The sequence below is a fragment of the Siphateles boraxobius genome, unplaced genomic scaffold, assembly GCF_051911475.1.
Source record: "Siphateles boraxobius isolate OS27281-9 unplaced genomic scaffold, OSU_SipBor_1 35, whole genome shotgun sequence".
In the NCBI taxonomy this organism is placed as follows: domain Eukaryota; kingdom Metazoa; phylum Chordata; class Actinopteri; order Cypriniformes; family Leuciscidae; genus Siphateles; species Siphateles boraxobius.
The window spans coordinates 12,587,381-12,614,136 of NW_027508975.1; the positions used below are offsets into that span (position 1 = coordinate 12,587,381).

Consider the following 26,756-nt stretch of genomic DNA (forward strand, 5'->3'; position numbering starts at 1 on the left):
TCTAAATAACCCTTTAATACCATGCAAAAAATAAAAAAGTTCAACTTTTTTTCAATAATTATTGATCTAGAGAGTCCAGAGAATTGTCCTAGACTGGTCTGGTTCCGATCGGGCGAAAAACCAGGGACTAGTTCGCAAAAGTAGGTTTTTAACATATTCGTGAATATTTAATGAACGATTTGATTGACAGCAATGGTTCTAGAGGCAAAGTTGTTCATCATGAGGAGATCTATCAAATGATATGCATTTTGTGGGGATATGTGCAACACCACGTGATTACAGAGCTGTAAAACTCGTTAGCGCCAACTAGTGGCCGATTTCTTTCAAAACTCTTACAGACCTCTTGGGCCATGAGTCGAACATGCCCATTGAGTTTCGTTCCGATTGGCCTCCGTTAACCTCGTCTCACAGGTGCTCAAATTTTATTGGCCGATGGCGGCCATGTTTTTTTAGATACGCCAATATCCTTTTACACATACATGGGGCCTTGGACCAAGACACTGCATACCAATTTTCAGGTCAATCGGACTAACGGTCAGGTGGCCACACCCCCTTTTATGTTTTTTTAATGTTATAGCGCCACCTAGTGTTAGATGTGTGTCAAGTTTGGTGAAGATATCTCATTTACTTCTCGAGTTATAGCCATTTTAGTAAAATAGGCTCCTCCCACAACGTTCATTTTGCGCCCCCTAGCAACCGAAAATCGAAAATTCAACTTTTTTTCAATGATTATTGATATTCAGACTCCAGAGAACATTTCTACACTGGTTTGGTTCCGATCGGGCAAAAAACCAGGGACTAGTTCGCAAAAGTCGTTTTTTAACAAAATTCAAAATGGCGGAAAATCTATCATGGCGGAAATGAAATCGGAGATATACGTTTTTTAAGTTAAGAGTCCAGCTTTCTAATGATATAAGACACTTGAGTCTACGCCTTACGGTTTAGGAGTTATGAGCAGTTACGCGCAATTGATTGCTACTCTCTGAACCTCTCCTCGATTTTTGTACTACCATCTGACAAAGTTTCAGAGCTCCAGCACTTACGGTTTGGGCTGCACGATGCGTTTTAGGGGAAAATAATAATAATAATAATAATAAAAATCAGTACAATTACAATAGGTTTTCAGCACTTCGTGCTTGAACACCTAAAAAAGTCATGCACAGAAACACCGAATATAAATCCATATTTTTATATAAAAGTTTACACAAAACTACACTTTTTCGGAAAAGCTTCCCAGGCATGGCACGTCAACCAATCAAACTGGTTTCGGCGATCACGTGATCATTCAACATGGCTTCATGCAGGCATCCACAATGAACGCTTGTCAAGAAATGAAATGATTCACATCATTTAATGCACTATATTGTGCTCTCTGACACATGTGAAACAAGGTAAGCCTTATGACTATGTATTAAATATGTTTAAAGCGAAAATTACTTCGGTATATATTATATATATATATATATATTTTTTTTTTTAATTTAGAACGTTTCCTCTATTCATTAACGGTAGGACAAAAGTCTCAAGGATTCAGTTTATGTTGTCTTCACGGTATTCGTTGATGTTGACTTCTGTTTTTAAATGCACTTTAAGTTTTACCCATTGAACGCCTCAAGTCACAGGTTCCTATGTGCAAAAAAAATTCTGAACAATTTGACACTGAACATATGTCTTAAAATATATATTAACAATATAACCCGGTATTTAACACTCATAATTATTTTTTATTACATGAGTTTTAAAGCTAGTCATCTTTTGCTTCTTTTTGCGAGTCATCATCTCCTTATTCATCTGTCTGCCGGTTTACAGATGAAGTTTCGCGTCCAGCTGCAGTGCAAGAACTTGCATGATTATCTAAAGGAATTGAGCCCTGAGGTCCTCGACAGGCTCTACAATCACCCTGCAACATGCCTGGCTGTATACAGGTCCATCTTGCTTTAGTGTTTAAATATACATGCGTATTTACATGAATGAACGTTATTTGATTAGATAATAAAATATCAATGAAGTGACAATGCAAGTGACATTTAAACTTTTTTTACTTTTCAAGCCTGTGACCGTTTTGAATTATAACACAACAATTCTAACATCTAGTATTATTTTCAGGTGCCACTTTGTTTTTTATCTAATCTAATAACATCCACAAAATTCGTATGTTGCATAATTGGTCACTTTTCTGAGCCCATTATATAATACATTTTTTGCATGGGTGGGGGTATTAAGTTATTGGTCTTTATTTAAAGGAATACTATAATTAAAGGATTAAAAGGGCTTTAAGGGAATGACGAAAAGAAATAAGAATGTCAGGAGTTCCAGTTTTATTGTAGTTATGATTGTGAAGTAATCAATTTAAACTATTTACAAATTAAATATAAATGTGAAACGTTTCTTGTCTCATCATATTCAGTTCTGAATTATATGAATAATTTAAATAACATATTGTGTATTTTCTGTTCAAAACAGTGAACTTTCTTAAAAAAAGTTGAGTAGTTTGCATCTCTGGATATTACTGTTGGTCACGAGAAATTTGTCCATTTCTAATTATTGGGGGGGACTTGTCCCCTTCAATGCCTGTGGTGGTTATGGTCCTGATATAATACTAAATCTCACTGAGTTATGCTGATTGGCTCTTTCTCATTTATTTGCATACAGAGAACTTCCAGCTTTGGGAAAGAATTATGTGATGCGAATGCTGTTTTTAGACCACCCACTTCCACAGGCTGCAGTTGCGCTGTGGGTTAAAAAAGACAGTCAAAAGTAAGTACAATAGTTAGTTCTATCATTCTAAATCAAATCAGTATATTACATTTCTGAAGGATCATGTGACACTTCAGACTAGAGTAATGGCTGCAGAAAATTGTTCATCAGCATTACCATCACAGGAATAAATTACATTTTAAAATATATTGAAATAGTAATCAATTCTTTCATATTGTAATAATATTTCACAATTTTACTGATTTTACGGTATTTTTCATCAGATAAATGCAAGTTTGGTGAGCATAAGAGCTTCTTTCAAGTACATTAAAGAAGCCATATTTTGCACTTTCTAAAAGTGTTTTTGGGGTCTACTAGAAAATATTTTCATGCTTGAATGTTATATTTTACATTGTTTCAGTCTGTCATGAATGCTCTGTTTAGTTTCTGTCTCTATAAAAAAAAACCTTCTGAAAAACTCAATGTTCTCTGATTGGTCGGCTGGACTAGTGTGTTGTGATTTGTCAACCACTTCGAGCGTGTTTCAATTGTCACGCCCCTTACTATAACCACAAGTTTCAACACTACTAACAACTCAACCAGGCCTCTGCCCATTTTTTGCATATGTCTTCGGTGGGAATTATTTAAATGAGGGATACTGTAACATGCGCGCTTTTGGAAGAAAACTCAGGACTACAATTGAGACGTTTCAGGGAGTTCAGAAACCGTGATTACTGATATACTGAATAACTCCCTTTGCAGTGACTTTGTGCTTTGTTACTTTGCAGACCTTATTCATGCTCAAACAGAAACTTTACACACTAAAGAAAGTTGAAAATATAAAACAGCATAATAGGTCCTCTTAATTTTTTTAACTGATCACAAATTTTAAACGGCAGTGTCATAAATCTCTTTCTTCTATGTTTGTGTCTTTGCTTTTCCAAGAGACCACGATCAGTGTGTGTCTGTGTTAACCGGGCTACGGCTCTGGCACAGTCAACAGCTTCAGGGTGGACTCCAAGGCTTTGTGCTCAATCCTGTGTTTAAAGACAACCTGAGAATTGCACTGCTAGGCGGGTGAGGAACACAGTTTTAATTGAGAACCATCATAGTGTTGCAGCAGCAGGTTTACTGGATTCACGTTCTCTTTTATCCTTGCCAGTGGTAAATCGTGGGCAGATGAGGGCGGCAACCTGGGTCCTGATCGCCATGCGAGGGATGTAGAGGGTCTCGACCGGTACGCCATGGAGCGTTGGGAGGTCATCCTTCACTTCATGGTGGGCTCTCCTAGTGCAGCCGTCAGCCAGGATCTGGCCCAGCTCCTCATTCAGGCTGGGCTCATGAGGAGGTAGAGCACACCATCACTCCACTGATGCACCAACCAAAGTAGGTCAAATATGAAGGGTCGACCAAAAAATAATCTTGATCTGTTTTTTCCCCTCTCAGCGAGGTTGGTGATGCCCCTTGTATCACATCAGCTGGGTTTCAGTTCCTGCTGCTGGACACAGCATCTCAGCTGTGGTACTTCACCCTGCAGTACCTCAAAACAGCACAGGTCAGTGCACGACATATAAGATCTGTACATTAAATATCCCCTACATTATGATATGTGTGTATCCTAAGACAGTTTACATGCACCGATTAGTCCAACTGCAGAATCACATGTACCCAGTTGAAATTATAAAGGACATTTATGCGCTTGCAAAAAGTGCAAAAACAGCGAGAAGCTTCCGAGTCCTGTCAGAGAAAGATAAACAACTTAGCATGGCACAACAGCCTGTGTTTGCCTTTTTAACATATTGAAACACATGGCTTTCTTCTCGCTTTGCTAACTTTACTTAACAAAAGTTGAGAATGTGAAGCAGCATCCCAAATTTGTGTCTCTATCATATGAAAACATATGGCCTCATGCCAATTCCTTCAGTAACTAGACATCTGGATTAGAGTTCTTTGCAAAGATTGCTGGGTTAGAGAGTTCCTGCACAGCAATCCGTATGCACACAACAAGGTATTTATGAATATGTTTACGAAAGTAGTTGGATAAAAATCTTTGCATGGCAATTGCTCATCTGTTTGGTGAATTATTCAAGAATTATCCCCCCCCCCCCCCCCCAAGCTGTTTACATGATGGCTTTTCATTCCAGTTGAGCTATCATTCTGATTGTTCATAGTTGGTGGCTGCATGTAAATGTAGTTCGCGTGATGGAAAATATGGCTCCACCTCCTTATTAACAGTCTAATCTCTCTCCTTCATAGTCGAGAGGAATGGACCTGGTAGAGATTCTTTCCTTTTTGTTCCAACTGAGTTTTTCCACTCTTGGTAGGGTGAGTGCTGCTTTTACTATATCAGGAATAACATATGAGTCATAGATAAAAGCCGTTACTTATCATAATTAAATTAAAGAAGCCATTTTGCCATAGTCCCTTAAAGTAGGGTTGGTCTCTTGGTTAATAATAGGTTTTGCTTTGTAGTTTGATTGTTGTTTATCTTGCAGGACTATTCTGTGGAGGGGATGAGTGAGTCTCTCCTCACATTTTTGCAGCATCTACGGGAGTTTGGTCTGGTTTTTCAAAGAAAGGTTTGTGATCAAGGAAAAATACTGAATAACTCTTATTAACGAATGTACCCTCTAGTCGAAATATGTACAGGATCTAGAATAGGATTTCTAGGAACTAGAACCAGTCTAGAAACCAATCTCAAAGGATCCTTGCCAAAAATAATTTTAAATGTATTTATTTATTTATTGGGGGTCTGCCATTTTTTTTTAAATAAGACTTTTATGCTCACTATGACTGCATTTATTTGATTAAAAATAAAGTAAAAATAGTTATATTGTGAAAAAATATTACAATTGAAAAATAAAATATTTTCTGTTTTAAGATATTTTAATATGTAATGTATTCATGTGATGACAAAGCTGAATATTCAACAGCTTTTACTCCAGATTTCAGTGTCAAAAAATGCTGATTTGGTGCTCTAGGAACATTCCTTATTATCATCAATGTTGGAAAAACATTGTACAGCATAATATGTAATATGATATTTTTTTATTTCTTTGATCAATAAAAAGTAACATTATAAATGGCTTTTCTAACACTTTTGATCATTTTAATGCATCCTTGCTGAATAAAAGTATTAAGGTTGGCCATTAAATTTATACTGCCCCCAAAATGTTTAACTGTGGTGTGTTTATACTGTATATATATATACACAGTACCGCTGCTAGCCATTTTGGTGTAATGATATAATAATTATTTTACTTAATTTAATTATTTTTTTCTATTATGGACATGATCAATGTCCTGTAATAATACGGAAATCTAACATTCAATCTAATTTTTTTCTTTATTAAGTTCTTGAAATGCTTTGTATTGAAAAGTTTAGTTTAAATGGGTCTAAAACGAGCAATTGCACCAGTTTGCATCATCCCCTGCATCTATTCACAGAGGAAGTCAAGGAGGTACTACCCTACGAGGTTGGCCATAACTCTATCTGCAGGAGTCACAGCAAGCCCCGCCTCTGGGTCTGCCTGTTCTGCACTAGGAGCCATACCAGGAACAGGGGACGCAGGCTTCATCATTGTAGAAACAAATTATCGAGTATATGCCTACACAAGTATGTCAGACTCATATCACACACACTAACATGTCTGAAATGCGCTTTAAAAGATCAATCAGAACGCTTCTTCTATCTCTGTCTGACAGACTCTGAACTCCAGATTGCATTGGTAGCTCTATTTAGTGAGATGCTGTATCGGTTTCCTAACCTGGTTGTTGCTCAGGTAACCAGAGAATCGGTGCAGCAGGCCATCAGTAATGGCATAACAGCACAGCAGGTGAGACACATGCAGCCACTGTAACTCAGAAACCATTGCCCTGCAGACTGGCTTTTCCTTTTAATGAAAGTGTGAAGCTGTTTTGACATTTATTCAATGATTTTCAGATCATTCACTTCTTAAGGACCCGAGCACACCCAGTAATGCTTAAACAGGTAATTGCTAACAGGTTTCATTTTTATCATTGTGCTAATAAAAAGAGGTTAAATAAAATTTAGCTTTAACTTTACAAACTTGGTGTAGTTTAGGGCTGGGTGATGTAGATAAAATATATAATAAACATACATATTAAAATTATTTATTAGAGGGTTAGTTAACCCACAAATATATATTCTGTTATCTACTCACCCTCATGTCATTGCAAACCTGTACGAGTTTCTCTCATCTTTGAAACGCACATGAAGATATTTTTAATGAAACCTGAGAGGTTTCTGTTTATCCATTGAATGTCCAGGTAACCAACATTTAAAAGGTTATAAAGGTGTCGTAAAACGAATCCATATGAATTGAGTGGTTTAATCCAAGCCATGTAAAGAGATATGATTGCTTAATATGAACCGATTTAATTTACAGTGAATTAATTTACAATCTAAAAATTCATTGATGTGTATAAAATATAAATATATAAATTAGTATATACTATAGAACATAGAAGCTTGTACGTGAGTCACATGCTAGAACAAACCTCACTGGTTTTATTACATTGTGCATTACTATATGTGATGCTTCATATATATATATATATATATATATATATATACATATATATATGTATATATACAGTGTTGGGAAGGATACTTTCAAAACGTATTTCGTTACAGAATACATGCCCAAAAATGTAATTTGTAACGTGTTTCGTTACTCAATCTGAGTAACGTATTCTGAATACTTGGATTACTTCCACATTGAATTGCATTTTAAAAGTGTAGGAATGCGGCCATCCATTCTGCTTACTAAACAGGCCTATTCTGGTGTGTTTTTCTGTTCCAACTGGCTGAATGTGTTAGGCCCATGTCTCCCGGAAAGGGCAAGTAGTCTAGCCTACCTTACACGCTAAGTTTCGGTTCATTTATGAGACGAGCCCCAGTTCACGTACCAGCGCCTCCGTGCCGTGATATCTATTGTCTGCTATATTTACTACTTATTTATTAATTCCAGGCAATTGGTTGATGAAACATTGATTAAAATTAAGATACAATTAATACAAATCGAAATTCACTTTAAAGAAAGGCTTTGTGCATCTGTTTGATGTCTCTGTGAAAGTTTTAAAGCAGTCTTTTAGTCTTTCAGAGTGGTCACGTCCGTAACATTGTTTTTTCCTCATAAATGCGAACAAGAAAAATAAAATAAAATTAATATTTTATGTTCTGTGGAGAGCCAACCCTTCTTCATCCGGTGGTTATTAATTTTGGTTTTCGCAGTGTAGCCTTATTCACAGAAGTACTATAAAATATTTGGCCTAAAAGTTAAATATTTTTTGTGTCACGCATGTTTATTTCCCTCATATTAAATATAAAACCCATGTGTAGACAGATATTTTTCTAATGTCTGGACTCCTTTATTAAGGGAGTATGGATATACAAACAGACGTTTCGATATATTGGTATTAAATGCATTTTCTGAGAATGTATATTTCAAGTTTTGACTGCAAATGTCAAGTCCATAACGCAATTGCTAAATTTTACATAATTATTCCGCAACTAGTTTTGTGGTGTATGTCTACGTATTTTATAATCTTAACTTCAAATAATACTAATAGTAATTTAAAGATGTGGTAGCATTGGATCTGGACGGGAAGGATAACTCTGGGAGTTGGAAGGGGTGTGTCGCAATTCTGCCTTCTCGCACGCGACGCAGGTTCGTGGATCTGAGTGTCGCGATTTCGGTTTCATATCGCATATCGTTACTGCCCTGTAGCTAGTAGCCTACCTGATACAACTATAAAATAGCAAGGTGACCAGTAAAACTATAGCAGACGACTACCCCTGGCTAATTAAAAAAAAAAAAACCTTTAAGATGCTTCTTCAGGTTGGAGGTGGAGTCTTTGGATGCTGAAAGGAGGATGGTTGCTTGCAAGCAGAGGTTGCACTGCACAGTTATATTTGTTCTCCCTTCTCTTTCTTTAATGTGAAATGCTGTTTGAATTTCCAAGATAGAAACGCATTCTTGCCCTGGCTCTGTTATTCTGGCTCCATCTCTACATCTAGCTCCCGCTGCTCCTCTTCCGACTCCATTGTGACTTATTACGCAAACCGCGCATCTTTTCGTTTTCATATTGGGACTTCTGGGAAATGCATGGAGTTGCCTTAATTTTTTTAGAGAGTGAATAAACTCACGAAACAGAAAAGTATCGTCATGTAATCCATTGATTTCAACAATGTAACTGTATTCTAAATACCAACTATTTAAATTGTAACTGTAACGGAAAACCGTTACTCATAATTTGTATTCTGAATACGTAACGCCGGTACATGTATTCCGTTACTCCCCAACACTGTATATATATATATATATATGAATACTAAATAGTATTCTAAATTGCCGGTGCTTTGTCTGATTTATTTGTTTACATCATAAATGTGATTGGATGTAAAACTTCCTGCTTCAAATGCAATCAATAACTAATTTCTAATTTGATTTATTTTGCTAATGTTTTGCTGAGTCAGAAATTAATAGGGGATGGTGTGAAAAACAACCTAAATCAAAACATATACCAACGAAATTAAAGATATGATTGCAAAATAATACTTGTATGAGATCTTGCTTTAATATCATATGATATAGTTAAAGAATATATCACAAGAGCGAGAGAGCTGTTCTCACAAATATGAGCATGATTGCAAATGTGATCATGGTTTTATACAAATGTTCAATGAACAAAATTTTATTTTTAAAACATTAACTTTATTTATTTAGTTGTAACTGTACCAATTTAGATGCAACTTCTGTGCCACCACTGTACTTGATTGGTAACAGCTGTATATAGTGTCTCATAATTCTATTCGTTCATAATTCTCTATTCTATTGATTAAATATTGCACTTCTCTCAGGCAGTAGATGCAGATCTTTTAAAGGAATTTAAAGAGTACTGGTCTGGTCTTGACTCAATAAAAAATGCATTATTTCCATTAGTTCCCCCTTATAGTTTTAGATGTCCCTTAGGTGTCTCCCTTGTGCAATATGGCAATTCTTTTCATGAAAATTCTATACTGCTATGCAAATATTCACTGCTCAATGCATGAACATGTTTCCGTGTGTCATTCTGTCTTCAGACCCCCATTCTTCCCCCAACCATCACAGATCAGATCAGACTGTGGGAGCTTGAGAAAGATCGCTTACAGTTTACTGAGGGTGAGTGCCTTTGTGCATATGAGACCAGCTCTTTGTAGTTCTAAAATGAATTTACATTTCCCATTAATAATCAATGTTTTTATTTAAAAAAAAACCATTAGATATTATACAATTATTTTAGTACATTAGTAATTGTAATGATTTAAACAATAGAGTGTTGCAGTTTCATTTAAATAGAACCTCTGGGAATGGCTGTCTCTATTTCAATAAATTAAAAAAAAAACCATTATCTTGATACATTTCTGATTACAGCATTGAGTATTAGGTTTTCCATTTCGCGGGTGACCTGCAGTGTTCATTCTTTCAAGTGTAAATGTCAGACTGTATAAGAAGTGTGTTTGTGAAATTTAATGCAAATAAAAAATTAGCATTGGAATAAGGTTTGGGGTAGGGGGTCATAACCGCCATCTGAAAATATACAGACGTCTCAGTTATGCATTTTGTGTCCTTTAACTTTACACAATGTTTTTCTTTCAGGAGTGTTATACAACCAGTTTTTGTCCCAGGCTGATTTTGAAGTGTTGCGGGACAGGGCTCAGGTAAAAAATAGCAAAATGTTTTTTACTTGGTGTATGTTATAAGCATTAGCTGTCTCTCTACTGACAGTAAAGCCTCTGTCCTGCAGGGTTTAGGTGTGCTGGTTTGGCAGAACCCCGCTCACAGGGTCATGGTGGTGACTCCACATGGACACAGCGAGGTTAAGAGATTCTGGAAGAGACAAAAGAGCCATACATAAAGGAAATAAGGAAGAACAGACCTTTAAGACCATAATATACATCATTCACTTGAGAATGATACTGAGAATTACTACTAATGGATGGACAAGAGGAACCATCTGTAATGAGGACTATTTTTTGTATTTTTAGGGCAATTTGTTTAAAAAAAAGTTTCTATACAAAGTTCAAAGCCTTTTGCTGTTTATGAGACAGTATGCCCATTATTATTCCCTTATTCACTTGTGCTTTTGTAGTGTCTGTCTTTGCTATGTTTGTGTCTGAGGTAAACTGACTAAAATAAATGCTGTTTACACTGAATGCTAATAATGTCTTTTGATTGATAACATGGAAATTTAGTCCATGAAATTTACATTTCAGTCACAAGTAATTAGGGGTAAATTACTGATTTCTGTTAAGCCTTTAGGATGATGGAGGGGAATAAATGTTAATCTTGGTGAATCTCACAAAAACATGTTCAACTTCACCGGGTCACATTTTTGAAGATATTTGTTATATATAATTATACGATTTAATTATTAATGAACTTAATTTTTAGATGGAATGTAACGTTACTTTATTTCTTTTGATGTTTTCAAGTTATATTTGATGTTTAAATGAGCTAAACTTATTTTTGTTTGTACAAAAATATTATTAGTCACCGCTGTTATCAAATAAATAAATCCATGAAATAAACAGAAAATTTCCGTTATGAAGATTTCAAATTAATTTACAGTAGTTAGTTATAAGATTAACTATATTAGACGGGAACTTTGGTTTCCATGGAAAATGTTTATAATGATAATCCTGGACAAAAACAAAAAGGCAGCTAACGAGAGAGCAAGAAACGGGGACGGAAAGAAATAACGGTAACGTTAGTTCCGCTAAGTTGTGTGGCTAGAGCTCTCGCTGTTTGTGAGTCCTGAGCAGTGCTGTGACTACTGTCTGATCTGAGGTTGTGGTTTCTGTAGTTAGCCGTAAAGCTAGTGGTTCAGCCCGGGTCATTCTGCGCTGTCAGCTCCACTGCATGACGCTACCGCTGCAAACAACACGCCTGCGCCGTTAAATGACACTCATTCAGCGAATATGTAGCGCTTTATCGTCAATTCACGGGTAAATATTTATTTATAGGCATGGCAAACATTTAAGCGCTTATATATTCTAGTTTATAAGAGCAAAACGGGTCATTCTCAAGGCCACCGATGGAACCGGCGCAGCTGCGTGAGAACCCCGCCGGATCCGGGGAGCCTGAGTCAGGGGAGTGGAGAGAGGAGAGCGCCGGGGTGGAGGCTGAGAAGAGGGACGACACCCTTAAAAACAGAAGCGGGGACGGAGGAAACGAGGAAGTTACGAGCAAAACCGAGAACACTGAGGTAGTAAAGAAAGATAAGAATGAGTTTGATGAAGATGAGGGGCATTATGAGGAAGAGCTGGACCCCAGGATCCAGGTATTAAGATTTGGACCGATAATAAACTTGATATTGTGACAGGTGCATTGAACTATGACACAATATTCACAGTTTGCTTCAATAAATGGTTTATTATAGCAAAATTATTTAAAATGATTTTTTGTCTGCGATTATGCTGGCTTTATATAAATTCATATAGTTTTCTCTGTTATTTAATGCATTAATAGTAATTGAATGTCAGCTATCTCCCCTCCCTGTTTTCCATTTGTCAGGAGGAGCTGGAACACTTGAATCAGGCCAGTGATGAGATCAACAGACTGGAACTACAGCTGGACGTGAGTAATATGTGTGACACTGCTACTGTTTCTCAAAATCTATTGAGGTGCCAGTAACACTTTATTTTAATGTGTCCTTGTTACACATATTACTTGTATTTACTATAGTAATAACTATAAATTAGGCATAATTACATGCAACTAAACCAAAACCTAATCCTACCATAACCCTATAGTTAGTAGTTAATATTACTCCGTACTTAAATGTATAATTACACTGTAACAGGGACACATTATAGTGAAGTGTAACTGAGGTGCCTACTTTGACAATAGGTGTGTCTCAATTTGCGCACTTACTAACTAGTCTATGCCATTTTGATTATGAATAGCATGAGTAGTGTTTTCAAACAAAAAAATCCAAAAAGAAAAACATTGAAGTGCACTTCAAATACCTGGATAATCCACCCCAAAAAAAAAAAAAACAAAAAAAACATTGGAAGTCAATAGGGACTATCAACTGTTTGGTTACAGACAATCTTTACAATATTTTGTGTTCAGCAGAAGAAAGATATTCATACAGGTTTGGAACAACTTGAGGGTGAGTAAATGATTACAGAATTTTAATCTTTGGGTGAACTTTCCCTTTAATTAACCGAAAAACTGAAGTGTGCAATTTTGGACACTTCATGCTCTCAACTGTTGCAGATTTACTGACATGGAGGAGGGGGAAGGGCTATCAGACTCTAATATACACAACTAGATGGTGGAGTGGATGCATTTGGGACACAACTAATATCTTTATTCAAAATGCACATTTGATGCCCTGAAATGAGAGAGCCTGAGAGAATTCTTCGATTTCGAGTGGTATAATGTCTTGCAGTCATGTTCTGATCACTTCATACTTGTTCTATACCTCTATTTTGTGAAGCCAAAATGAAAGTTTGTAGTCTTTTTTTATGGGGTGATAAGGATGATATATATACTATAGACCTTATGTAGCCCCTCCCCTTTTTAGCGCTGCGCTCATTGTCTTTTGTCTTCCGGTCTGTATTTTCACCATATAGATATAGATAGACATATAGATATACAGAGCGACCGCAAAAACAGAAGTTCAAAGACAATATTCTAAAGATGACTACGCGCTTGTTTCTCTGGCGCATAAGGTCTATACATAATGTCAAAATGCAATAGTGCAATAATACAAATTAAACTTTAGTGCATATGACACAATATTTTTCACAATATATACTCAAAATTAAAATAAAAAAAGGACAAATCTGGTCAAAGTCATAGTCTTGGCTTGTGTACCCATTACTTCTTGTCTCTCTCTTTCACTGTATAATCTAATAAAGGTGAAAGAAGAAAGAAAACTCAGCCTTTGAACAAAAAAATATATGGAAAGTGTTTTCTCTTCTCTTTTAAAATGCATTTTGGTATCCTATCCCTAACTAAGAATTTTGTTGCATTTATTATTTGCATTCGATATTGTTTTTTCTACTGTCTGTGTGAGCAATGTTTGGGTTGCAAATCATCCCCACCAGTAGAGAACCACAAAACTGGATTATTAATATGCATTGTTTACATGTTTTACTCATCGTGTCAAATTAAGCATTGTTTTTCCCACTCTTTCTCATTATCTCTGTCTAACGCTCGTTTAGGAAGCGAGATCCAGCTACAGGAGGATCCTTACAGACTCGGCACGCAAACTTAACGCTCAGGGCTCTCAGCTGGGAGCCTGCATTGAAAAAGCCAGACCTTACTACGAAGCCCGGAGACTAGCTAAAGAGGTGTGTGTGTGTGTGTGTGATAGAGAGAGAGAGAGAGAGAGAGAGAGAGAGAGAGAGAGAGAGAGAGAGAGAGAGAGAGAGAGAGAGAGAGAAAGTAAGATAACATAATTGCGTGTTTGTGCTTCATATCTTATCAGATGAGTTCAAGATGTTTTTGTAGTTTGCTGATTCATTTCCATTCTCTCATTATTGCAAAAAATCCTCCCGCTGAACCAGAAGACATTTGTCAGTGCAGTGGTCATTATGGTGAAAGAGTTGGTGTGTTAATGTGATTAACCCTGATAACACAAGATGTGATTTGCACATCACTTTTCATTAGCGTTTTTGCAGCCAATTTTGAATATCTAATAGAGCTGATGAAAATCGTTTAGCTGTGGCTAGAGAGTAATTGAAAACAATTGAACCAGCAGCACTGAATTGAAACTTTGACTTGGCCATCAGCCCATCTCATGAAAAACTGTAAATAAGTTTGAGTGTGGATGAGTAGACAAGCCTAATATAAATGTAGTGTTTGTTTTCCATATTGATAAAGGAACAGTCACAATATCCGACTAGTTTATCTATCATTTCTTTCCTTTTCTTTCTTTTATCTTAAATATATAAACTAAAAAACTAAAACAAATATATAAGTGGGAAAACAATTATTTTGAACCTTCCCCTGACCCTCTTTCTGAAATGATAAAATTTTAAAAGGCAGCTCCTTTTAGCTTTTATCTGTCGGTAAACGGCCACTGTTATGATTGGCTATGGTCAAGTGCATTTTTGTTTTTTATGAAAATATTTTAAAACACTTAGATTTATAATGTTAATAACTGTGAACACATGTCATCACAGTCTGTGAAAAGGAGTTTTATATTCTTTCTTTTCTTTTACTCAAAATATTTTAATAAATGTTAATCAATGAATATTGTGCAAAATAATGGATATATTCACACAGCATTTTAAATGCCATTTTTAATTTTAAGTATGGTTAAATTTACACACACATTTCCTGTACTGATATTCATGGCTATCTCAACAATAAAAAAGGGGTTTTGACGTCAGTTATTCATTCATACAGACATTATTCAATTCCCTCCAGTAACAGGACACATCAAGAGTCTGCTAGTGATTGTCAGTGTGTGAACGTAGTCAAAGTTGGATATCATCCTTGGCAAGGATGCCATATTTCCAGCAAGTTATCCCAATGAAATATGGCCTGCCATTCTCAGTTCCTGACTTTTATTGATTGGCTTGGATGTTCTGATCTGTGCACAGCAATTTTCACTGACAGCAAGCCAGGCTTTTTTGAGCTAAACGGTTTTCAGATCCAGCATTGTGTGCGGGATGATTGGATGTCAGCTTTTCCAACCTCAAATCCTATTGGCCATTTCACCCACTTTATTTAAAATTAATGGTTATGGTTTGTGGTTTGTGAAGTGTTATACACTTGACTTCCCTCTGGTGTTATCTTTTATTATATAACAAATAATATTGCCGTAGAATTGTAGTACACTTCCATACTAATGCCCCATCCTTTAGCTAGTGTTTTATTACATAAATATAAGCTGATATAAAGTTTGGAAAGATTTGCAGTCCCCATTCACTTTATGGCTCTCTGTAAGGTCAGCATCCGATCCTCTGATTGGCTGCATGTTTACAGAGCTGAGTGATTGATTGCTGTATATGAAATATGATGGATGACCTTACCCACAGGCTCAACAGGAGACTCAGAAGGCGGCGCTAAGATACGAGAGGGCTGTCTCAATGCACACTGCTGCCAGAGAGATGGTTTATGTGGCTGAACAAGGTTTATTGGCTGACAGAAACACATTGGACCCTACCTGGCAGGAGATGCTAAACCACGCCACAGCCAAGGTACGACACAGTGACTCAGCATTGCTTTTTGATAATTACAGCAATAGGCGGTGGCATAAATTTACTCAAAAATAAAAGTGCTCTTATGTTACAATAGGTCTTAATTGCTAAAATCAATCCCTCATAGTCACAATTATAGATTTTGCTTTGTTAAAACACTAATGTTTCATATTTAATTGTGCACAGCTGGTTAGTGTGGATTGTAATATTAGCATGGCTTTGATTGTCACAGTGGGGACAATCAATAACGCTGATGAATGCACACCTACACTTAAAGATCAAGGTTACACATCTTCATTTATGTTTTATTATTGCCCTGCCAGTAAAATAGAGCAGCATTTTTCCGATGTTAAATCATCCCACAGTTTTTGTTTCTAGTTGTGTTGTCACCAAAATTTCAGCAGTCGATACCAATGCCAGGGGAATTTCAAGATTCATGAAAATACTTATATGCTATTGAACACAGTACTTTATTATAGCACATTGCCTCAGGTTTTTCAATTAATCATTCAAGTGAACTGACAGTAATAAAATAAAGAACACAGACAAACTACATGCATTAGAACAAATACAAACAATAGAACAAAGTTACAAATGATGTAAACACATAGTAAGGTTTATTTGAATCATTTAAGTGAACAGTCAGTAGTAAAATGAAGTACAGAAATGTATTACAAATACAACAAAAATACAGTGCTTCAGTTGTTCAAATTAATCATTCAAGTTAATATTCAGTAATAACATAAGTAAAGAAAATTGATCAATTATATACAATAGAAATAAAAACAATAGAAGTTGCAAATTAAGTAAACACTGATTTAGGTTTATGAATTAATCATTAGAGTAAACAGTCAGTAATGAAATCAAGTACAGAAGCAAATGACAAGGAATAGAATAATATGCAAATGATGTAAACAGTGCATTCATTTTTCAAATAAATCATTTAACTAAACAGTCAGTAATAAAAAAGGACAAAGAAACAAATTGTCTTTGTAATCTTTAACTTTTAGCTCATACTCTGAAATTACTTTTCCCATGATGTCACTTTGGCCAAATAGTTATTCAAGGATTATTTTAGCAAACCCGCCCTGCTCCATTCTGGTTTGTAATGACCACTTTAATAGGAATAGAATGGATTGTCAGGCAATTCATGTTTGTTTTAAGTAAACTGTGGCAGTTTTCAATTTACCATTTAAGTAAACAGTATTAAAATATAGAATAAAGAAACAAATTACTATAATAGAAGAAATAATAAAAAATAGAACAAAGATACAAGTAAAGTTAACAGTGAAAGTTTCAGAAAAAAGCATTGGCAAGTAAAAATTCAGAGAAAAGCATTTGACATTCACGCTGTAGACAGATTGATATTGTTACATTTTCTTTAGCTGTTAAGATCAACTTGGTACTGATTATTGACAGTGGTGATCTGATATTGAAACTTTGTCAAATATTTGTATGAATGATACAGAAAGATATGATGATATATTTGATTTAATGTCTTTCATGTGTGAAAACAGAACAGGGGATCACATTTGACATGTTGCTGTTTTCAGGTGAACGAGGCAGAGGAAGAGCGTTTGAGGAGCGAGAGGGAGCACCAGCGTGTCACTCAGCTTTGTCAGGAAGCAGAAGCACGTGTGCAGACTTTGCAGAAGGCTCTTAAGAGGGTCATTATCAAGTCCAAGCCTTATTTTGAGCTCAAGGCTCAGTTCAACCACATCTTAGAGGTATGCATCAGAGACTGGCCTCTGCTATAAAGGTATTCAAGGTCTGCTGGCCATATTGATTTAAGTAACAAAATTAAATCCTCTATGAAATGCAAACTAGGAATGGGCTCAAAGAATAGAAACTTCTCTTACAGCATACAAACTAATCATTTTAGTTTTAATATTTTATTATAGATTAAAATAAGTAGTATCATTGTTTTATAATATCAGCCATTTAGTTATCGACCATAACATGAGTAATCATTCCCTAATCACAGGGGTGTCCAAACTTGGTCCTGGAGGGCCACTGTCCTGCAGAGTTTATCTCCAACTTGCCTCAACACATCTCCTCGAAGTTTTTAGTATGCCTAGTAAGACCTTGATTTGCTGGAATCAGCTGTGTTTATTTGGGGTTCGGAGCTGAATTCTGCAGGACAGTGGGCCTCCAGGAGCAGGATTGGACACCCCTGGCTTATATCAACCTGAATTTCAATATTAGTGCATCTCTTAATATTAGTATTATAAAAAATGTCTGATGGATGATCATCTGTTTATTTAGTCATTATAATGCCATTAATATATTTGGTGCAAGTACATGTCAAAATGTTTTTGATTATGATTACCCCAACTCATTAACAGGAGCACAAGTCCAAAGTCGTTCAGCTGGAGGAACGGGTGGCGAAGGTGAAGACCCGATATTCTGTCGCCCTTCGCAACCTTGAGCAAATCAGCGAGCAGATCCATGCGCAAAGGGGACGCATTCGCGCCGCCAGAGAGCGCAACAGGGTTCGTGGGGGGCGGAGCTCTCCAGTCGGGGCGGAGTCTGAAGGTATAATTCAGGCAGGGGCATATGCAGGGGTGGTGGCCAATCCTTTAATGGATAATGACTGGGCCGATCAAGAGAAAACCCGGCAGTGGGTGGAGAAACACAGGGAGGCGGGGTGGGGCCATAGAGAGAGAGTGGAGAAGGCGGGGTCAGACTCCATGTCAGTCATAAGCCTGCAAACCATCGCCTCCGATCTGGAGAAGTTCGATTCTGTGGAGCACTTGGGCGACCTGAGTGATGTCGGAAGTATAATAAGTGAGGAGAAAGAAGCAGAGAGCGAGAGAGGATTTAGGCCTGAAGACAGAATAGTAGCGAGAGAGGTGGCGAACCTTTCGGGACAGGATGAGGATAAAGGTGCCTCAGGGACAGATAGACAGCAGAGAGATAGAGAGCGGGAGAGCTTTGTGAAGCAGCACCACAGAAGTGTTAGTTTGTGAGGAAACAGGAAATTAGAGTTGTCTGTTACTCCACCTCAATCCTGGCGGGCTAAAGCTTGCTTGCAGGCTTCCAAGCGAGACTGTCAACTGACTACAAATTAATCAGACCGAAACACTCTGTATTTGCTTAAAGGTGAAGTGTGTAATTTCAGTGCTACTAGTGGCACAAATGGAACTGAAAAAAATGACTCTTTTAAAATAAACAGGTTTCCCGAAACACTCCCCCAAATGCTCTCGGTTACATAAACAGGTGGTCCCACCCCTTAACTTATGCCATTGGCTGAGCCGATGTTTCTGTGTCGGGCTGGTTGGGATGCTCAAAAAGAGTTTGCGCTTTTCAAGGAAATCAATGTACAAATGGTTTCATTATAGTTGCCCACTAGGTTGAGATGGGAGAATGTGGAAAAAATTGCACACTTCATCTTTAAAAGGTTAGTTCTCTTTCGTTTATCTTCGTAACACAAATGAAGATATTTTGGTAACACTTTACTTCAGGCCTTTATGTATAATGCATTATAAAAGTATTTAATATACTTATATAATTATAACTTTTATAATTAATCGTAAACGTTGCCGATATTTTTAATGAAATCTGAGAGATTTCTGTCCGTCCATTGACAGCCCACGCAAATACCACTTTGACACTTCAAAAAGTTCATAAATTGATAGAAAAACTAATCCATATGAATTGAGGGGTTTAGTCAAAATTTTCTAAAGTGACACGATTGCTTTATTTGATGTACACATGTGGGAACCAATGAGATTTATTCTTGTGTTACGCAGCACGTTTGAGCTTCCATGAGAACCAATGAGGTTTGTTCTAACACATCAAAAGTACGGTTGAGCTTTTGTGTATGTTCACTTATCAATGTTTATATGTGAAAAAAAATTCAGTCTGTTTATCATATAGGGCCCTATAATAAACTTGGGGCAATGCAGCGCCAGGCGCGATGCAAGTGCTTTTTGCTAGTGTCAGCCTGACCCAGTTATCATTTTCACGTCCTGCGCCAGGTTGTTTAAATAGCCAACGCCTTTGCGCCCACTTGTGCACCCATGGGCGTGCTGAAAACAAGGTGTGTTCAGGCGCATTGTTGGCGCGTTGCTATTTTGAGGCAACTGAAATAGACGCAATATATATATTTTGTTATTTAAAGAGCGAGTTAGTAATATGCGCCTATAGGCAGGTCCACAACGCGCATACACTTTGTCCCGTAGATGGTCTTCTCGCGCGAGATTCATATGGATCTCTTTAGGATCTCTTTATGATCTTTTTGAAGCGATAAATTGGTAGTTGCCTGGACTACACAGATTTCATGTAAAATATCTTCATTTGTGTTTTAAAGATGAACTAAAGTCCTATGGGTTTTGAACGAAATGAGGATGAATAAATGATGACAGTTTTTTTCATTTTTGGGTGAACCAACCCTTTAACGGCGCAAACTATGGAAGCCAATTTCCACCTGAGATTAAAAAATAAATAAAATGGTTGGATCAAAATAAGAAATAAAGTTACAATAGTGAGATATGAAGTCACATTGTGAAATGTAAACTCCCATCGTAAGATATAAATTCAAAATATAGAAAAATAAAGTTTGTGAGATATAAAGTCAAGATGGTCTTCATTCTGAGTAATTTGCATGTAAAATGAACTTTCCCGAAAACTATACTCCGGATTCACAAGCGCGTTGTAAACCTCAGATTTGATGGTTAAATGTGTGTATTTTAAAAAATTTCAATCATTTGTAAATAGGGTGTCGTGTGTATCATTTGCGATTAGCATAATCCTTGCCCAAGAATTAGAACATACAGAAATGTTAATGGTTTCTTTGACCTTTTTTTCTCAGGCTTGGCTCTAGTATATTGCATAAATGCAAAAGAGACTAATCGGCCATATGCTTAAAAATGATTCAATAAAAGTGTTAATCTAGCAGACAAATAATACTAGTGGTCAGAATAATAGTAATATCTATAATAAAAGGGTATATGGACTGCATGGCTGTTTTCAATCATTTTTGTTTATCAATTAAACTTGTTGGTCAACTAATTAATTTTGCTATCAGAAATTCCTAAACGCAATTTGTTTAGGCATTTCAAATAATATAATTTTTGACATAATTCAGAAAATTTACGTTGGAGCGCTTTTATGAGCTTCTAACTTCTTACTGTTAATGTTTCATGAATGAGGCCCATTGTGTGATACAAAGTTGCAAATTTAGATCTAAAATTGCAGTTAATAGAATCAAATTCACAATTGTAAGTTTCACAATTTTATTTAGCGTAATTCCAAGAAATAAACCTGACATTTTTTTTAATGGAAAGGTGGAAACAGGCTTCCATAGCTAACAACCGCATGGTTCAAATGAGAGGAAATCTCCCCTAGGGGTGGTGACTAAGATTCAGAAATCATTATAATAAATTCATTTTCGGACATAAGAGATGGAGTAATCGAGAGGAAAGAGAGTAATAATACACTTACATTGATTGATGTGGCATTATTGTAACACTGCACTAGAGCAGAGGGGGTTCAGATGTTCTCTGCAAATTAATGAATAAGGAGGGGGGGGGGGGGGTTGAGGTGGTATTTTAGTCAGTCTGCAGGGATTTATAGTTCTCATGCTCTGATCCCGTCTTCTCGGTCAGGGGACAGGGGGAAAAAAAGACAAAAGACACTTCACTCAATGAGAGAGATAAAGAGAAAATGATCAAACTCACATCTCTGTCTGTTACCACAGAAAAGAGAAATGCTCTTACAATAGAGGTCTATGGCCACTGCTGTATACTTCCCTGAGAGGCTTCCATTGTTACTTTACGCACATTTCAGTTTAGGTGACTGAAAGCCAAGTCAAAAGTATTTTCTGTGATTATAGATAATATGACACTGATGCTGTTGATAGATCTTCACTTGTATGTAACCTGGATTTTTCCTTTTGATATTGTATTTGTTTCCCATCTCCGTCTTTCTCAGCAGGTGTAGATATTTTGAATATTTGGAATATATTTTGAATTTCATTTGGTTGTCAGTTGGTATTATTTTGCGCAACATTTTGTGGCATTTACAATATATTTCAGATCCAGAGTACTGTTTTTATTGATTTTGTTCTGTTTGAGAGATGTTAGATTTTATGTCAGTCCAGGAATGTAAGAGGGTCTCGTCTTAGCAGAAAGACAAGAACAGAACATGTTTACAAGTGTGAATAAATAAAACAACAGTGGAATGACTAAATGATGTGAACCTGATGACGTAACTGTGTTTTGCAGATATACACTTTAAAAATCATGTAATAAGCTAGCTGTTTGAACAAGCCGTGCTGTGGACAGTACAGTATTGTTTGCAAGTTTACAACCTACTCTTCTCTTCCGAATATTTTGTTGTTTTGATTTTTTTTATGTAGTTTTTTGTCCACAAACCCTGTAAATCCATCCTTCCCCCATCATAACCTCTTGTGTACAGATTCCTCACCTCTCCTCATAGTAAATAGACGATGCTCTGAAGAGTTAATCCGGTATGCTGCTGTCTCTCCATTCATAAGGTCACATGAACTCTATGTATATACAAGCTGATGTATGATGAATACAAATAATCTTTACGTGACTGATAACTTATTCTGTAAATGTTAATTTATTGCACAGTTAGAAATATTAAAACTTGAATTTAAAAACTATGCTCTTTTACTCATTTAATTTCACTTTAAACAGATAGAAGTGTGATTGTTAATTGTACGTTGTAGGGATGCACGATATATGTTCGTTTTTAAAGTTATCGTAATTAGCATGATACGAATATTTTGCCGATATATTAAAGCAGATAAATAATGGGTTATTTCCTTCAGCTGAGACACTTCAGATGCGCACTGTTCGCCATTATGGTTTTGAATAGCTTGAAATGATTGGAATCACTTCAAAAAAGGAAGATACAGACAATCTGTCATATAGACTTCATAAAATTATAATGATAACATTAAAATTGTGTGCTTGGGACATGGCTTTTTATGGTGAGACTTTAAGTTTTGTAATCAGGCTCTCAGAAATTATATAAAAATTTGGATTTAGATTTATCAGCCAGTATATTGGTTATCAAATATACTGATATAAAGAATTATCGTTATCGGTATAAGCCAAAATTTTCATATTGGTGCATCCCTACATTACTTTGTGTCTCTCAATTGTAATTTTGTATTTTGCAATGTGACAATTTAACTACATCTTTTAATTGTGACTTTATAAAACAGCGTTTCTATTTCTCGTAATAGTGAATTTGTCTCCCAGACTTTATATCGTGGAATTTTAAATGTTTCTTTGTTTCTCAACCCTATATCTTGTGACTTTAAGTGTCAAAATCTGACAATTGCAACTTTATTTCTGTAACAGTGCCTCAAAAAGTCAAACAATAGTCTGGATATGCAGGTAAAATGGTTTTTAATAGCTCCTATCATGAGACATGTCCATAACTTGACCATGAAACGCATGACATGAAGTGTAGGTTCAAGACCTCACTCCGTAACCACATGAAAGGCACATGTACAAACAAACGATAATCCACCCAGGGCAAGACAGAGCACATGGTTAAATACCTGAGATAAGAAACACCTGGAACTAATTAACATGAACAGAAAGAACGTCCTGGTTGCGTATGCATCCCACCGTTCCCTGAAGGAGGGAACGGAGGACGTAGTCGACGGTCGACTGAAATGGGATCTCGCTAGAGAGCCTATCCTCTTCGAGTACTATTGAACGAGCCAATGTAATTGGCGTGCGTGATTCGCATCACACACTCCGCCCCCGCGGCGCGGGTATAAATACGGAAGTGGATGCACGCACTAGTTGCTTTTCGCTGAGGAGCCGAGAGTAACCCGGGGTCAGCGGTGGTCCAGTGGTAGTGGCAAGGGGACTACGTCCTCCGTTCCCTCCTTCAGGGAACGGTGGGTTGCATACGCAACCAGGACATTCTCTTTCAGTCGATAACGTCAGACGTAGTCGACGGTCGACTGAAATGGGATCACCCTTTGAACACGCCACTAACGCTGCCACCTTCCAGTGCCTAAACCAAATCCTCCTGATGCCCCCGCAAATTTAAGGCGGGGAAGGACAGGGCTTAGGCCAGGGAAGTCACTGCTGTTCCTACAGGACCACTGGGAAAGCGTTCCCCGTACATTGGAAGGAAGGGACGCTGCGGAAGCCACATCCAACCCAGAGGGAGGTAACGTGGAAAATACACATATGAACTGGGCGGAAACCGGGCAGTCTAACATATGGAATGTCACTGGGGTGGCTCCAGGCTAAGACGGGGGAGACACACCGGACAGTGACGGCAGAGAGACTCTGCCGAGGGAAGACACGGGCTCGCCGCAGGGAGCCGTATCGTGGAAGAATACACATATGGGGTCGCCGTAGGGACCGCAACATATGGACCCAGCCTAACACAGGTTCCACACTGCTTACGAGTGGTAGGCCTAACACCAGACGTTCCGCACGTCCAACGTCGGAGGGGTATGGAGGAACTCAACAGGGTTCAATTTTAAGGGAACTCAACTGGAGTAGAAAGGCGCACGTATCCAGTCCATAGGAGGGGAATGGCGCAGCAAGCCGACACTTGAACCGGGCTCACGGTGAAACTGGCTTCATGAGAAGGGAGCCCACGGGAAGCAGCGGTTCAACTAGGTGTCGTCCAGCCCCCAACTCTAGAATCTGTTTAGCAAAGCATATCGTCAACACCCAGGCAGAGCACTTTACACTCATCATAGAGGAGCTCAACACCTAAGTGGGGATTTTTACCGAAATGAAGGCAAGCACTAAGTGCAACTTTGCATGGAAACAGCCTTCCCTCTCTGCTGAGTTCCAACAGATATTTGTAGAGCTGGTCTGAGGTCTATGGCTTGCATTCTGTACACGTCCAAGCGAACGGACAGAGAAGCCAGGGCTGGATCTGCCTCCTCCAGGGCAGCGCTTGCAGGCTCACCACCTGCTCCTATTACGGGAGAGGTAGGAACCTTGGGCACAATCCGAGCCGGGGTCTCAGCTTGTGAGAGTTAGCCGGCCCAGACTCCAGGCACAATACGTTGACCGAAAGCGAGCAAGTCCCTACCCTCTAGTAGAGACCACGCGAGCAGGAGAACTGATATAACAGAATTTTTAACTCACTGCCTGCAGTTGCTCAGGGGCGGTCTCTGCAGTGCAATCGCACCAGGGACAAGGCCCAAGAGGATAAAGAGGGACGCAAAGATTTATCAAGACCTTGCTCCTCAGGAACCTGACGATCAGAACGTGCTTCTGCACACTTCTGCAACACGATGAGCGTCGTTTAAACACCGAGGCAACATCATTTTGAGGCTGAAGGAAAACAGCCTACTCCAACCCATTTTGCAGGAAAGAGAGCACTGAAGTGATCGAAAGCTTTCAGGATCTCCTCTGGAGAGATGACGCACTCAACGACTAGGTTCCACTTCTAAAGGCGTAAGCACGCTACCCATTTCTAGGGGGTGCTCGCAGAAGTGATGGTAACTATCACATGTCCCTGTGATAGCCACCTGAACCTCCGCGTTCAGATGTAAGACCGCCCGGAATCTCCGGGGGAAGAATGCGGGTGCCATCGTGCCCCGTCCCTGAAAGAGTTTTCAGGGGAAGTCAGGAAGGCTGTCGATGGGAACCAGGTCTAGTTGGGCCAATAAGGGGCAACTATGAAGACCTGTTCCTCTCCTGACTTGGCACGTAGGTGCAAGCGACGGGCGCAAAAAGACAGGAGCATTGCTCAACACAACATGTGAAGATCACTGGGCTTCAGGAGCATTTTCTGCTCAGCATTTGAGTGTGATAAGTTCACTGAGCTTCAGGAGCATTCCTGCTCAACACCTGAGTGTGATAAACTCACTGAGCTTCAGGAGCATTTCTGCTCAACACTTGAGTGCGAAGAACTTCACTGAGCACCAGGAGCATTTCTGCTCAGCACTGCGTGTGATGAATTCACTGAGCTACAGGAGCATTGCTGCTCAACACCTGAGTGCGATGAACTTCACTGAGTTTCAGGAGCATTTCTGCTCAACATGAAGTGTGATGAATTCACTGACTTGAGCAGGCGCAAGGCGACCATGAGTCGCAGTCGCCTTTAGAAGGCTCACTGGGGTTAAACGCATTTCTGCGGGCCCCTGGGGCAGCTGAGAGCCAGTGTTTGTCCAAGGGTAGTCCGCTCGGTTTGTACAAACACTGGCAGGAAGATGAAACCGGTGGGGCAACTGAGCGGCCCCGGAATGGTCATGACCCAGCTGGACCCAGGGGACGGAGTCTCCACTTGCCCTGGCTGTAACTGTCGTGAGGCTCGATGGCGGCACGATTGAGTAGAGCGGGAAGAGTGGAACAAAGCGTCCTCAGAAGCTTCTGACTCCAAGGAGGAGGTGACGGGTGAGTTGTGACACGCAAGGGAAGCTTGCGCAAAGGTCGCAATGTCTAACAACTCGAGGCACGAATGCCCGTGTAGTCGAGGGTCGCCCAGGCCCCCGTTAAAACACACCCTTTGTACATGGCCCCTCTGTTGAAGAGGGTTTGGCAGCAGACCGGGATGAACTATAGTCACACAGGGTGAGCTGCTCTGCCACGGTCACCTCGGGACTCGGTCGTGAAGCTAGCGCTGAAGCGGTCACATATGGAGGAAGCCAATCGCTGCAACTACCATATACCCCAGGAGCCTCTGAAAGTTCTTTCAGTGGGACCCTTTCTCACTTCAAGCACCAGCTGAACACATTCTCATTGGAGAGACGTGTTAGACCGAGTCCATCTCCAAAACTGAAAAAGAGATACTCAGCCCGTGGACGAGATTAATCTCTTCCAGTTGACCTGAAGACCCAACGGGCTCTGGAGCACTCGAAGGGAAG

The 26,756-nt window shown here is 38.4% G+C and overlaps 2 protein-coding genes across 2 annotated transcripts; both read left to right on the forward strand.

Moving 5' to 3' along the window:
- Positions 1-1,271: 1,271 nt before the first annotated feature.
- Positions 1,272-10,918, forward strand: gtf2h4 (general transcription factor IIH, polypeptide 4). The gene is made up of 14 exons (XM_077196432.1): positions 1,272-1,391; positions 1,810-1,925; positions 2,653-2,757; positions 3,643-3,774; positions 3,860-4,045; positions 4,144-4,252; positions 4,954-5,022; positions 5,193-5,276; positions 6,145-6,313; positions 6,403-6,533; positions 6,641-6,688; positions 9,806-9,884; positions 10,362-10,423; positions 10,510-10,918. Exons 2-14 carry the CDS (start codon positions 1,810-1,812, stop codon positions 10,618-10,620), a joined length of 1,401 nt encoding a protein of 466 aa, XP_077052547.1. The 5' UTR covers positions 1,272-1,391; the 3' UTR covers positions 10,621-10,918.
- A 652-nt stretch (positions 10,919-11,570) lies between these two features.
- On the forward strand, positions 11,571-20,484 carry sh3bp5lb (SH3-binding domain protein 5-like, b). Its single transcript, XM_077196433.1, has 6 exons — positions 11,571-12,045; positions 12,279-12,341; positions 13,940-14,068; positions 15,764-15,925; positions 17,479-17,652; positions 18,271-20,484. Exons 1-6 carry the CDS (start codon positions 11,800-11,802, stop codon positions 18,892-18,894), a joined length of 1,398 nt encoding a protein of 465 aa, XP_077052548.1. The 5' UTR covers positions 11,571-11,799; the 3' UTR covers positions 18,895-20,484.
- The last annotated feature ends 6,272 nt before the right edge of the window (positions 20,485-26,756 follow it).